The 14,156-nt window shown below is 63.4% G+C and overlaps 1 protein-coding gene across 1 annotated transcript; it reads right to left on the minus strand.

The window, feature by feature from the left end:
* Positions 1–9,600: 9,600 nt before the first annotated feature.
* On the minus strand, positions 9,601–14,127 carry B3GALT6 (beta-1,3-galactosyltransferase 6). The gene is made up of 2 exons (XM_023636056.2): positions 12,869–14,127; positions 9,601–10,776 (listed from the first exon to the last, which is right to left on the minus strand). The coding sequence occupies exon 1, from the start codon at positions 14,047–14,049 to the stop codon at positions 13,060–13,062; it is 990 nt and encodes a 329-aa protein (XP_023491824.1). The 5' UTR covers positions 14,050–14,127; the 3' UTR covers positions 9,601–10,776; positions 12,869–13,059.
* Positions 14,128–14,156: the final 29 nt, after the last annotated feature.

The raw sequence follows: 14,156 nt of genomic DNA on the forward strand, positions 1-14,156 counted from the left end.
CCTGTTGCCTGGTCATTGCATCATCTTCGTGGAGGTGGAGTTGAGGGCAGGGGCTGGAAGTGCAGCTGTGGAGGGACATGTGGCCTTAGGACTCGCTTTTCAGGCTGCTGGGGTTGGGGGGGTCAGGTGAGTGGGCTTTGCTTTGGACATGGATGTCCTGGCCAAGCGTCCTGGCAGCATGGGTGCAGCCCCTTCAGCCCCTGTGCCGGCTGAATACAAGGACAGATGTCCATCCAGGTCCCTGCTCAGCCCTGCCCACAGCCTGGGGCTGCCCCTCTGCTCACCTGGGGCCTGTCCAGGCTTGGAGGGCAGCAGCCTGGACACCCACGGGGCCAGGGGCCCAGATCTGTGCAGCCTGGGGAACTAGAAGCCCCAGAGGTTGGTGAGCGGACTGTGGCCAGATGCCATGTGCTGTGCACGTCTAGGGTGCAGAGGACATGGTGGTGGGCCCTCGGAAGGGCCTTGCCTGTGGGGCAGGCATGTGGAGCAGACGTGGGCAAGCCACGCACAGGACTGCACACACGTGCAGGCTGCCGGCAGTGTGTGGGAACCGGAGGGCATCCCGGCCTCCCAGGGGTGCCGAGGCACACGTGCCTGTGGGGCTGGGGGAAGGTTGTCCAGGCCCAGGCTGGCAGGCACCTTGCTCTCGCCTCCTTCCCCTTGGCAGCTGCCCCATCAGGCGGGTAAACTCCTCACCCCGAAGACGGGGTCAGAACTGCCCCAGAAGGGCGGCCAAGGCCGTGCCTGCAGGTCCTGCGGATTTGGGGCCCCCTTCCCTGCCCCCATTTTGGCTCCAGGAAACCAGACCAAAGAATGTAAATTGTTCTTAGGCTGTCTGGGCCTCTGCAGAGCTGCTGAGATACCATCGCTGGTTGGCACCCGGGTCCTCGGCAGGCGGCCCCAGCCAGAGCCCTGGCCCCTGACCCCTCCGCAGACGCGGGGGGTGGGGTGGGACCTGGCTCTGCAGCAGCAGGGCCCCGAGATCCTGTTTCCAAGGCTGATCAAGGAAGGGTCCCCTTCATCCTGCAGGTGGGGTCTGCCTGCAGGCTCAGGGGCAGGGGTAGGAGGTGGGGCAAGTGGAGGCTGGCGCCTGAGGGCCATTACCCGGCCCCTCTCCCGGCCCCTGACCCGCCTGAGGGGCCATAGGTGGACCCTCCCTGCAGCTGCTGGGTAATGAGGCAGGAGAGCGCTGGTGCCGGGTGGGCGCCGGTCCATGTGGTGGTGGGCGTGGCCGCCGCTGACCTGTCCCCACCTCTCTCGCTGGTCCCCCCAGAGTGGCGTCAGGGGCTGGGGGAGGTCTGTGCTTCCCAGTGGCTAAAGGCGCCGGCCAGGTCCGGGGGCTGTTCAGGCAGCCTGTGAGGGTGGGGCGTGGGTGCTGCACTGGGGTCCCCGAGAAGGCTGGGAAAGGAGGGGCAAGCAGAAGAGGTGGAGGCTTGGGAAGGCGTCACTGGCCCCGCTTCCATTGCAGAGGTCCAGTGTGGGGCCCCCTGGGGCCCCGGTCCAGAGTTCCAGCTTAGTTTGGCTGTAGGCTGCCCAAGGCACAGTCGGTAAGGATGCTGAGGGATGATGGTCAGCACCCAGCCAGACCCTCTCTGCAGTGCCTGGGGCCCCACTGCACCCAGGGGCCTTCCTGACAGTCCTGACACCAGTCAGTCCCCCCAACCCCGCCTGGCCCAGGAGGGGCGGGTCCCACCTGCTCATCCAGAGCTGGTGAAGGGGCTGTGATGACAGAGGTGGAGACCCAGACCCAGAGGTCAGGGCCCAGGGCCCCTCAGGGAGCGACAGATGGGAGACGAGGAGATGAGGAGATGAGAGATGAGGAGAGGAAGGAGCTGGGCCAGCCCGTGGGGCTCACGGTGGGCAGGTGGGCAAGTGGCCAGGGCCGGGGAGGGCCCGCATCCCGGCGCCCGACTCCACCTGCCTCCTGGTCTGTCTTGTATTCCTTCATTTCTGCCCCCTAATCGTAGGTCATTAGCCACTTAGCTGGAATTACCCTGGAATGTGCTGTCTCCAGCTGAGCCCCCAGGGCTGGGGGTGCAGGAGAAAGGAGTGGGGGGGAGCCTGTCGGCGGCGGAGGCTGCTGTAGGAGGGTCCAAGGGCATGAGCTTGGGTGGCCCAGGGTTTAGGCCCCAGGCCCAGACTGGCTCTCAAGGACACAGGCTGGCCCCTCAGTGTTGCCAAGGGGCTAGTGCAAGTGAGGCCCCAAAGGCCCCACCCTGGACCCAGCTGCATCTCCCTCAGTCCCACCATGCTCTGGAGCCTGACCCAAACCGTGGTGTTTATAAAGAACCCCAGGGCCTTGGGAGGCATCTGGAGCCCCCAAGCGGCCCTGGCCCTGTGGTCACACCCACTCAGCCTGAGTAGGGTGTCCTGCGGTGGGCTGCACACCAGGCGGGACTGCTGTTCAGAGCAGGGGCTTCCTGGGGTCCCTGGGGTGGCAGAGCCTGGGAGGTGGGGCTCTTTTCCTTGCCTGGCCTCTCTGGTTCTGGAACTGGGCTTTGGGGTGGTCCAAGCGTCTGGCTAGGGCCAGAGCCAGAATGGCCAGCACGGGCCTGGACAGCCTTGGGTTGACCCCTGACCTTGAGCCCTGCCCTGTAGCAGCAGGAGGTGCCGGGCTGACCTTGGTGACCCCGGCTAGGGCTCACTTCCCAGAACCTCCATCTGACTCTGCCTCCTGCTAGCTGGGGCTGGGGGACCTGCTGTTCTGGGGGCTCCTGGGACAGGATATATTCCTCCTGCACCCCCTGCCCCCTGCTTCCCAAGCCCTGGCCTTGGGGCCGCAGCCTGGCTGCAACTGACCGGCCCCTCCAGGCCCCAAGGCCTGCTCTGGGGCGCTGAGGGTGGCGTGTCTCTGCGTTGGGTCAGAGGCTGCTCCCCCAGCGGCCTTGGCGTGTGTCCAGTTAGAGTGCAGACAGGGTGTGGGCGTCCAGCTGGGGAGTCCTCCCCAGGTGGGAGAAGCCACCAGCTCAGCAGCTGGGGGCCACCTGGCTCTGCTCACCGTGGTCCCCTCTGGGGGCTGTGAGATGGGACAGGGTAGGGGCGAGGCTTGCAGAGGAGGGCCGCCCGCCTGGCCTGGGCCTGGGGTATGTGGTGGTGTGTGCACCTTGGGGTGTGGCTGAGACAGACTGGCCCTTGGTGGCAGGGCCTTTGGGTCTGAGTTCGCCCCCCTCAGGTTGGGCCTGGACTGGGAGGGGGTCTACCCTAAGGGCCCCATGGTCTGCCTGTCCCCAGCTGGGCCCCTCCCTGCCCACCTGGGAGATTCTCACACCCGGACCAGATGTCCTGACTCCTGTGACCTCGGCCAAGGACCAGAGTGGCCTGGGGGCCTGGGAAGCCTCGGGGGGAAGTGTCTGTGCTCCTCTCTCAGTCTGCATGTACCTGGGCTCCCTGTGCTGACCCCGTGCTGACTCTGCATGTCCTCGGGTGGCTGATGGTGTGTCTGACTCTGGTGTGGCCAGCTGCATGCGTGCTCCTGGCATGTGTGTGACGTGTGTCCCCTCTGTCTCTGCTCTGAGACCAGGGGTTTCTTTGCTGAGCTGGAATCACTGGGGCCCTCGGGAGCAAAACACAGGGCAGGTGGCTGGAGTCACCGGCTGGCCAGTTGCCGAGCTTAAGAGCAGCCGTGGTCAGGGTCCTTGGCGTGAGGGAGACCCGCTGGTGTTGGTCCAACCAGGGAGCCTGTTATGCTGGACGGTTGGGCTGGTGGCCACAAAACTGCTGGACCTCGGGGTGGGGAAGTGCTGCTGCCTGCGGCCTTGAGCTGGACTCTGACAGCCATTGATTCTGCATGATGGGGCAAAGGAGAGGGGTCCCAGCCCCTGTCCTGAGGCCGAAGCTGCCTGGGGGACAGAAGGGAGCCTTGTCTTGTCTGAGGCCTCTAACCTGTGCACAGAGCGCTCACCTAGGCCCAGGCTGTGGCCAGGAGGCCCTCACAAGACTGGAGCTGGGGGCACGGGGGTGCTGCGTCCTGGGGCCTTTGCTCACTGACCGGGCTTGGCCAGTGTGCCCTCTGGGCTGAGTTCAGGCTGCTCCGAGCTCTGCATGACCTCAGGGCCCTGCCGCAGGGTCAATGAGGTGCTGGATCTCCAGCTCCGGGCACCTGAGCTGACCCAGGAGATGAGGCCTCCAGCAGCCTGGGGTCTCCCGAAGCTGGCCCCTGGAGCCGGGTCGAGGCGGGCTGGGAGTCAGGAACACACCCCTGACCTGTGCCTGTGCCTGTGCTGCCATCGGCATGTCTGCCCGCCTGCATGTCTGATGCCAGAGTGGGGCTCGGGGACAAAGGGCCTTTGTTCAGGAGGGTTTGGGGTGCAGCTCCCCGCCCTGGGGCAGTGACTCATGGGTTCCTCTGCTGTGATAACATCAGTTTTGCAACAGCCGGTGTGTCACACACACCCAGGGCGGTGGCGAGGGCAGGAGGCACCCCCACCTGTGCCCGCGGTCCCTCCAGGCTACTCTGTTGGAACCTGGGTGTGTGCGGGAGTGGCCGCGAGAACAGGAGTAAACAGGAAGGGGCGTCGCAGAGCCAAGTCAGACTCCACCGCTGAAGTGAACTCTTGAGAAGCAGCCCCTCAGCCCCCCTGCAGTCCCCGGCCCACCTCCTGGCTGGACCCCAGCCCCCTGCTGCAGCCCCGCAGCCACCCCGCTGCAGCAGTGCCCATACCAGGCTCTGTGGGAGGCCCTCATGGCAGGCTGCACCCAGGCCAGACTGGAGGAGGCACTTCCCGGCAACCGCTGTGGAGGCTGCCTGGTGGCTCTTCGGGGGCCAGAGAGCAGGGTGGGGGCCTGTCTGGGGACTTGGTCGGAGGGCTGGACATTTGAGCCTGGCTCTGGCCACCCACCGGTCACTCCCTGTGCGGGGTGAGGTGGGCGTCTGTGGCAGGGGGCAGGGGCCCCTCGGGGCTGCCGAGACCCTCAGACGCCACCAGATGGAGGGGCGGGCTGGTTTCCTTCTCCTCGGGTCACCAGGCTGGGTCAGGCCCTGGGTCAGCAGAAGGCGGGAGCTGGACGAGGGCCTCCCTGGGCTCCTGTCCCGCTGGCCCGGCCATGGAGGCTCAGTGTTTACTCTGGAGGATGGAGCCGACCACTGTCTGGGCTCCCACAGCCACCCTCTGCAGCCCTGGCTTCTCCCCAGCCTCCAGCACCACCCAGTGCCACAACTAGCCGAGCCCTGCCTGCGGGGCCCGGCTGGCCGGCAGCCAGGGCCCTGGGGCCACGTGCAGACAAAGTGCAGGGACCTGGGGCCAGGGTGATGGGGGCACCTGGGCGGAGGCCTCTCTGGACACCACCTGTGCAAGTGGGCTCAGGTGTGTGTGGGGAGGGCCCCTGACCATCCTGCCGAGTGGCCAGCCCAGCGGCTGCCCCTTGCTGACCTCCCTACCCCCAGTGCCCAGGCCTCCAGGTCCGGTTGCCCACCCAGCTACCAGAGCCCCCCTTCCCAGGTCGGGGGTGTGTGCTCTGGGGTAGCATTCATCTCCAGGCTCAAGCGGAGACCCCTCTATGGAGACCCTTGACTCTCATCACTTCCTGGGCTCTCATTGCAAGATGGCCCAGGGCAGCCCTCAAGTCAGTGTCAAGGGGGAGGCACTCACCCCCACCCTTAGCTTCTGCCAAGGCTGGGTCTCCTGGGAGCAGCTTGGGCAGACTTACCCCTCCTGAGGCTCAATTCTCCTTCCAGGACCTCACCAGTCTTTGGGCAAGGACCCCAGGCACCTGCTTGTGCCCAGACTCAGGGTCACACCTCTGCCCACTCTTCTGACCTGGGCGACTGAGGTGGGCATCCAGAGTAGGACCACACAACTCTGGGACCTCCCAGAGCGGGTCCCCCTGGCCCAGGGCTGAGGGTTCCTGGGGTGCTGCCCCAGCCTCACAGGAACTGCTAATCTTCCCTGATTTCCCTCATTTCCCATGTCCCGTTCCGGGGGCCCTTGTGGGTCCAGGAGACAGCCAGGCGCGAAGAGGGTCCCTGCTGCATCGATGGAGAACCCCCTGGCTTTGCCCACCTCGGTCATCGGCCTTCTCTGTGACTCCCGCAGACCAAGGCGCTGGTCAGAGTGAGGTGCTTGAGCTGCAGTCCATGGGTCACCCACTGAGGCTGTGTTGTAGGTCTTGCTGGGTGCTGAGGCCAGAGTGGAGGCCTGAGGCTGGCCAGGAGGCAGACAGCAGAGGCCCACTCGGGTGGGCCTGGGTGTCTCCCCCACCAACCCGGGCCCTCTCCTCTCTCAGCTCCCACTCTCTTCCCCCTGCCAGCCCTCCTTGGGCCACTTAACCACATGCCACCTCCAAACAGACCTCAGGTGGGGGAGGCTCAGGGTCCTTGGGAGGAAGGGGCGGGATGGGCTTTCAAAGACACCAGCAGAAGAGGGTCCTGGGGCATGCTGGGGGCAGGGGCACGTGCAGCCCCAGGATGCAGGGTGTGATGGGTTGTTCAGTTTGCTTTGGGTGACCTCTGAAGTGGTCAACGCAGTAAGGTGGTGGTGGTGGTGGGGGGGCGGTCACCTGGCTGCAGTGTGGCCTGGGGTGGCGGTAGTGCTGGGACTTCTGCATGAGGCTTGAGGGTCTGAGAGTGGGGGATGGGGGGTGGGGAGCCAGCAGCACCATCCACAAACGGGTGGGGTCGGGAAGAGCTGGGATGGGGGCTGAGTGCCCAAGAAAGACAGTTGTGGGGGGTGGAGGGAGAAGAGGGAGGAGCTGGGGGGAAGCTGGGGGGCAGTGGAGAGAAGATGCGCATTTCTACAGGAGCAGACGGAAGGGGAGGCCTGAGGGGTCCCCAAGCTGGCAGTGAGCCCACCCTGGCCCTGAAGAAAGGGGGGTGGGTGCCCACAGAGGCCAGACGACAGGTGAAGGTGACAAGGCTTTGGGGAGGGTCCTCTGGGTGGGGCTGGGAGGGGACCTCCAGGGAGACCACGGGGTCTCAGAACAAGCAGCCCCACAGAGGTTGGACTGCGACCCCATGGGAGCCCCATGTTTGCTCCGAGGCCAGGACTGGGGGGATGGACAGATGGGCAGCGGTGGTGTCAGGACAGACACGGGGACCCTTTCACCCGCTCCCTGGACTCAACGTGAGAGAGATGTCAGCTCAACCCAGAGCATGCTTATTAGGAAGAAAATCAACACAAGCCCCTGGAACAGGGTGCAGGCATCAAGGAGCAAATTTGAGGTCACTCTCTTCACTGGGCTGCCCGCGCCCCAGGCAGGCTCTCCATGGTTCTTCTGGAGGCCCTGGGCACCTGGCCTGCCTTAGGTCTGTTTGTGGCCAGCTGTCATGTGCTCCCTGGGGCCCCAGACGGCGAAAGTCAGTGGCCTTACCGTGTGGACAGAGTGCCTGGGGCAGGTGGGGCCCCAGGGAGGAGTGCTGGCCGCCCTGGTCAGACCCTGTGGATTCTAGACTGAGACGGAGCCAGGGAGAGATGGTGACCCAGACAGCGGGGATGTGAGCCAGGCCTGATGATAGAAGGAGGGTGGGGGCTGGGCAGCACCGTGGGCTGTGGAAACGCCTGGATGCGTGGCCTGCCTGGGACAGCAGGGTCTGTGCTCAGCCTTGGGAGGCAGAGAAGAAGGTTGGGTGCAGCCAGTGGCTGAGGGGCCTGTGATGCACAGCGAGTACCCCCAGAGCTGGGAGGAGCCGAGTGAAGGTGGGCACTGGGAGCTGTGCAAGACTCCTCAGGCTGCGGGAGCAAAGAGCAATAAACGGGGGTTCAACGCAACAAGTTTACCCTCACAGTTCCGGAGGCCAGGAGCTGAGATGGAGGGCTGGGCAGGGTTGTGCTGCTGAGACCTGGGTGAGCCCTCCTGTCCCTTCCCAGCCTCCGGGGGCAGCCATACGTCTCTTGCCTGGCGGCCATGTCACTCCAACCTCTGCTTCCGTTGCCACGTGGCCTTCTCCTCTGTGGGTCCCTGTCCCCTCTTCTTAGAAGGACAGCAGTAACGTTGGAGTATGGCCCATTCAAACGACTCATCTTGCCTCAAGGACGTCTGTGGGGATCCTGTTTCCTACTAAGGCCACATGCACGTGTCCTGGGGATGAGGACTTCAGCACATCTTTTTGGGGGCACAGTTCAACTCACAGCAGGGCCCTCAGATTGTGACCACAGCACGGCCCCCACCAGGTGGGTGGGCGGAGGGAGACCTTGACAAAGTTCTGGGGGATGGTGGACAGGTCCCAGGAGGACCCAGACACAAGCAGCACTTTGCATCCAGTGGCTGCAACCGGGGAGACCAGGGCAGCCACCCAGGCCCGTCTGGAGGGACCCAGGGTTGGCCCTGAGCCGGAGCCACGGCTTCAGGGCCTGGCAGCTCTGCCTACTGGCTCATGTCTCCCCAGCGGATGGGCCCAGCAGGCGGACAGGTGAGGGGCTCCTGGCTCCTGGGCTGATCTGACTCCTGGGCCGTGTGCTGGGCAGGGAGGGCAAGGGTGTGGCACAGGCCTGGGGACAGCCAGGTACACAGGTGAAAGGCAGGGACAGTGAGAGACCACAAGGCAGCAGTCAGCAGGTGATGTGGATGGGCTGCCCCAAGAAGGTGACTTCAAGTGAATAAAGGGACAGTGGAGGCCCGAGGCAGGGAACATGTGCCAGATGGCCAGCAAGTGAGCCTGATGTGGAGGGCAAAGGAGGCTGCAGCCAGGAGCAGGGGAGAGGGGCCTGAGGGTGGGGAAGTGATTGGGGGACAGGCAGCAGGCCTGAGAAGGGCTGTGAGCACAGGTGTGATGGCTCAGGCCGCTGGGTGCCCTGCTCACCCCTCCTGCTCTCAGCGCCAGGCTGGGCTGGTCCTGGGTCCCCTGCAGCTCATTGCTCCATGGCTTGGCTGGGGGTGGTGAAGTGGGGGCAGAGGCAGATCCACTGCCCCACCCTGACGATGTCACCAACTTGGGGGCCTCTTGATGGCCTTCTCTCTCACTCCATGGATGCAGCAGGGTGCTATGGCCACAGCTCAGTGCTCAGAGAAACAGAGCCCCCCAGCCATTGAAACTGGAGGGGTCTTTGAATCTGAACGTTTCTATTTTTATCATGTGCACACGGAAGCCCAGAGGCCAGAGGACCTTCCCAAGGTCAGAACTTACTGGCTAAACCTAGTATACACAGCAACATTGGGGGGCAGAGGAGCGAAAACCCTACCCCCTGTTTGGGGGGGATCAGGGGCTGGCCCCTTGTGTACAGGGACAAGAGGGGCAGCCAGTGGGCTGGCTCCTCCCCAGTTCTGAGCTGCACACCAGCCTGTGCTACAGGGCCTGGAAAGGCCTGGAAGCCCCCAGCGTGTGAGGGTGGGGCACGCCTCCTCCAGGCTCACTTGAGGCAGTGAGGCCTCACTCCCTTCTGTCCCATGGTCTCCAGCAGGTGCATGTCCTGGCAAACCCCCAAACTGTGGCCCCCAGGTTCTCCCCAGCCCCTAGCTTGTCCCTGGTCCTTCTTGGGTCTTGCCAACTCTGCCACACCAAGCGGACCCCAGCTTTGGGGGTGGAGGGGGCCAGGAGGGTGGTGGGGAGGTCTTGGCTCAGACCTGGGGTGGGGGTGGGGGACGACAGGACAATGGCAGGTGCAGCACTGGCCCCCCGCAGGAGCCATGCACCCTGCCCTCGGCACACGTGTGTGGTGAACATTCCCCTTCCTGGTGCTGGGCCATCCTGGGCCCCAGGTTCCTATTTTATTAGAATTAGTGACGTGATATATACTTTTAAATTGAACTTTCTGAGATAACTGTAAATTCACATGCGGTTGTGAGAAACAGTACAGGGAAATCGTGTACCCCTCTCCCAGGCTCCCCCAATGGTAGAGTCTCGAAAAACTGTAGGATGACATCACCACCGGGAAACCAACATTCAGGCTTCAGGCAAGATCCCGAGTTCCCACCCACTTGAGTACCCACCCCACTTCCCTTCCCGCTCCTCCTGGACCAGCAGCACTCATCTGTCCTCTGTCTCTACAACTCTGTCGTCCAAGGACGTCACAGAAACGGAAGCAGCATGTAATATTTTGGGACTGGCTTTTCTTGCTCAGCATCATTCTCTGGAGATTCATCCTGGCTGCTGAGGGTGTTTTTGAAGTTCCTCGTTTTCTAGCTCTGCGACCTTGGCCAGGGCACCGTCTCTTGTGCCTCAGTCTCCTCCAGTTGTTGGAAAACGAAGGGGCTGTTTCCAGGGCTGAGGCAGGCGGCTGGCACATCATCCTGGTTCTCTGACAGCCTGCCTTCTCTCTCCACGAGGCCGTGGTGGGGGAGGGGCAGGACCAGGGCCCCTGGAGAGGGCCCTGCACAGGGGAGCTGTGTACCTCTCAGATGAGGCCTGCTGCCCACGCCCAGGCCTGCCCGGGCGCCCCGCTCAGGGGTCTGATAGCCGTGTATGGAGACACCACTTCGGTTGGAGAAGAGTTGGTTGTTCTGTCTCCTAAATTCCCTCATAAAAGCCGGTTTGGTGGCCTGACTTCCCCATCTCTCAGGGCCTGCAGTCTCCTGATCCTAGGCTCCCCCCACAGTCTACAGGGTGCATGTGTGCCCACGTGGTGCTGGGCAGGGATCTGGGGGTCCAGCCCTCGGCTCCAATCCCGGCTCTGCCACTGGCCACTCAGCAGGTCGCCCGGTCTCTCTGAGCACCTTCTCGTCTGAAACAGAGATGTGCACACAACTCATCTGATGATCCCGAGGCTCAGAAGAGACGTCCCAGGTCAAAAATGGTTGGCAAGAGGAATCAGCATTCCTGGGGAACCTGTCCCCCCACTGGTGGGCACGGCCCTGCTGGGTCCACCCTGGTGTTCCCAAACTGGGGTCGTCTCATGAATCCAGGTCCTGTGAACAAGACATTCGCAGGGGCAGTCAGGCCTGGCAGGGCGGTCAGAAAGCTCACACTCACCTTGGAACCAGAGCTGTGTCAGACCTCCAGACCTCCCTGGACCAGCTCCCGCCTTCCAAAGGTGGTACAGTTGCATTTAGGCTACCAACCACAAGACCAGCCCCTTCTTTCCAGGTTGAGACCCCAAGTTCCAGTCTTCAAACAAGAATAACCCAAACCTGGTGCTGCGGACCGACTGTGTCCCCCAAATTCAGACTGAAGCCCTGACCCCCAGTGTGACAGTATTTGGAGGCGAGGCCTTCAGGAGGAATTAGGGTTAGAGGAGGTGGTGAGGGTGGGGCCCGGCGATGGGATCAGTGTGCTTGTAAGAAGACACCACAGAGCTTGCTCTGAACTTAGGCCAGCTCTGGGCCACGAGGACACAGAGGGAAATGCGGCCGTCTACACACCAGGAGGCCTCACAGAACCTACCCCTGCTGCCACCCCGAGCTCACTTCCAGCCTCCAGAACCGTGGGAAACAGGTCGGCTGCAGAAGCTGCCAGCCTGTAGGATTTCGTTGTGGTGTCTGAGCTGACACCTGCTCTAACGCCCACAGCCTGAGACGCAAAAGAATGGCAATGAGAACACAAGCCAGAGCTTTGTCCCTGCTCACACCGCCCTGAAGTGGGCTAGGGAGACCGCGGGGGCAGCCCGTTGCGCAGAAAGAAGAGCCGGGTCAGACCCCAGATAAAGACGTGCGGTCTCCACACGGACTGCTGGCTGCGAGGCTCGCGGTTGTCCTGGAGCCACTTCTGCTACCTCTGCAGTCACCGTGGCCCTCACCCCACGTCTAACAGGGAAGAAAGGAAACCCTGACCTTCTGAGGAATGTTAGAGGCGATTGGTCAGGGGTGCACACGCATGCTTTCTGTCTCCAAAACGACACGCCAAGCCAGCAAAGCGTGTTTTCTTAAGACAGAATTTGGGAAGCCTCATCAACACTTCCAAGGGTTCCGAGTCCTGGAACTCGAGCCCAGAGTCAAAAGTAACAGGCGCACGTGTGACAAACACTTGCCCCGCGTCGCCTCGAGGAAGCCTTAAAAGGGAAGTTTTTTCAGAGAGAAACAGTGCAACCGACTTAGGCGTGAACTGAAAGAAGTGGAAGTTTTGAAGCCCTCCCACGTTCCAGCACACATGCAGTAGCGGGTCTACCACTCTGGCTGTAAAAACAGATTAAGCCACAAATTCCAAGTTCTGATAGAAAAGTCTTCTGATAAATAATTGAAAAAATACTGAGACTCACACAGTCCCACAAATTTACAACAATTATAAATAAATCACAGGCAACTGCTGAATTACATTTACCACAAATTCACTCTAGGGCCACACACAGACCAAAATGCCTACAAGTAGTTAACATAAAACACAGCTAAGTCTTAGACTTGACACATGACAAATGACGCCCACCTGAGACGTGAAAAAATGGAACCTAACTAAACAAAGGAACAGTAATTTTGAGAAAAGCCGTTGGATTGCAAGACAGATGGCCTGCGGCACGCCAGGGCCTGCAGGTCAGTTTACAGCAGCCACAGCTCTCGGCGCAGGGAGACTTCCCAAGTGGACGGTCAGCACGGCAGACGTGGGATGTGACACAGTCCTCACCCCAGATCAAGTCAGGATTCTTTTGGGTCCGATTCTACAAGTGTCTGTGAGCTCCAGCCTCTTGCTCCTTGCCCCCACCTTGGAACAGGACAGCAAGTGGACAGGCCGGGGTGGCTGCAAGCCCCTGCAGACTTGGGAGGCTCTGCCTGCCATCACCCCAAAGCTGGGCATGTTGCCAGTCCAGGCAAACGAAGGCTGAAATCCAGACAGGACATTTCTACCTAGCCATGATGCACTGCCATGGCAAGCCCCAGGGGTCTCCCAGGCTCAGAAGAAGATGCTCTTGAGTGAGCCCACATGTATGGCCACTGAGGTGCACAGCCCTGGACCCAGACTGGAGCTGGGACCCAGGATTTGGCCACTGCCACTTGGCATCTGCCCAAAAGCTCCACCAGTCACTGGACAAACCAGATCCCTTCCAGGGCTGGATTCATCCCAGATAACTACCTGGAACCTGTCGGCTTCGCCAGTGGAACGCCAGTAGGAGGCTACCTCAGCTGGCGCCCCACAGGCCCCCAAGTGACTCTCACTGCAGCGGCCACCTCCCGAGGCGTCTGTCCTGGCCTCTCCTCCAGCGCCGGCGTGCGGTGCGCAGAGCAGCTGCGGTGCCCTCGGAGCCCCGGGTGAGGGGGCTGCGCTCAAGGGATGCCCTCCTTCCTCTGGCAGCACTGAGAGGGCGGCGCGGACCAGTCGTAGACGTAGGAGAGACGCAGCTGCACCTCCTGCTTGCACAGGCGGCCCTCGCGCGTCAGCGTCTGGTGCTTCTCCAGCATGTCCTGCAGGCTCTGCTTGTGCGTCACCAGGTACTGGTTGCTGCAGCCGCGGGACTTGTACTCGGTGTCGAAGCGCGGGTCGTGCTCGCGCTGCACGTCCACTGGTGCGAGCCAGGCGCCCAGCGACACGTCCTCGCTGTGCCACGCGCGCAGATACTCGCGGCTGATGCGCAGGTAGTGCACCAGGTCGGCCGAGAGCACGTAGCCGCCCCCCAGCGCGTAGGGCAAGTAGTAGTCGCACAGCTGCCAGGCGGCCTCGCGCCAGCGGCCCCCGGGCTTGACGCGCCCGCGGCCCGAGAAAAAGCCCCAGTAGAGGCGGCGGCGGCGCGCGGGGTCGCGGGCACGCAGCTCGGCCACCAGCGCGTCCAGCCGTGCGAACGAGTCGTCGTCCGCCTTGAGCACGAACTCGAAGGCCACGTGCTCGTCCAGCCAGGCCAGCATGGCCAGCACCTTGGCCGTAAGGTTCTCGTAGGCGTCGCGCAGCGCGGGCAGCAGCAGCAGGTCGCCGTGCCGTGCCTGCTCGCGCTCCAGGGCGCGCCGCTCCTCGGCGCCCAGGCCGTCCGTGCCCACGGCGAAGCGCGCCCACACGTCGCCCGGGCCGCCGCGCCGCGCCGCCGCCAGCCACGTGCCGCGGACCACGCTGCGCCGCTCGGCAGCCCGCGGCGCGCTGGCCACCAGCACGGCCAGGAAGGCGGCGGCGCGCGCGGGCCCGGCGGGCAGGACGCCGCGGCCGGGCGGCGGGCGGGGGCCCTCGGCCGCGCAGCGCGCCAGGTAGAGCAGCGCGGCGCCGCAGAGCGCCAGGCCGCTCAGGCCCAGCGCCGTCCGGTGCCGCCACGCGCGCCGCAGCAGCTTCATGACCCGGCCGGCGGCGTCGCACGCCCGGGGCTGGGGGACTGGACGGCAGCGGCGGGGGCGGCGGCGCGGCAGCGGGCCGGCCTGGGGTCACGTGGCCCTGCGCACGC

This window comes from Equus caballus, chromosome 2 (assembly GCF_041296265.1).
Source record: "Equus caballus isolate H_3958 breed thoroughbred chromosome 2, TB-T2T, whole genome shotgun sequence".
In the NCBI taxonomy this organism is placed as follows: domain Eukaryota; kingdom Metazoa; phylum Chordata; class Mammalia; order Perissodactyla; family Equidae; genus Equus; species Equus caballus.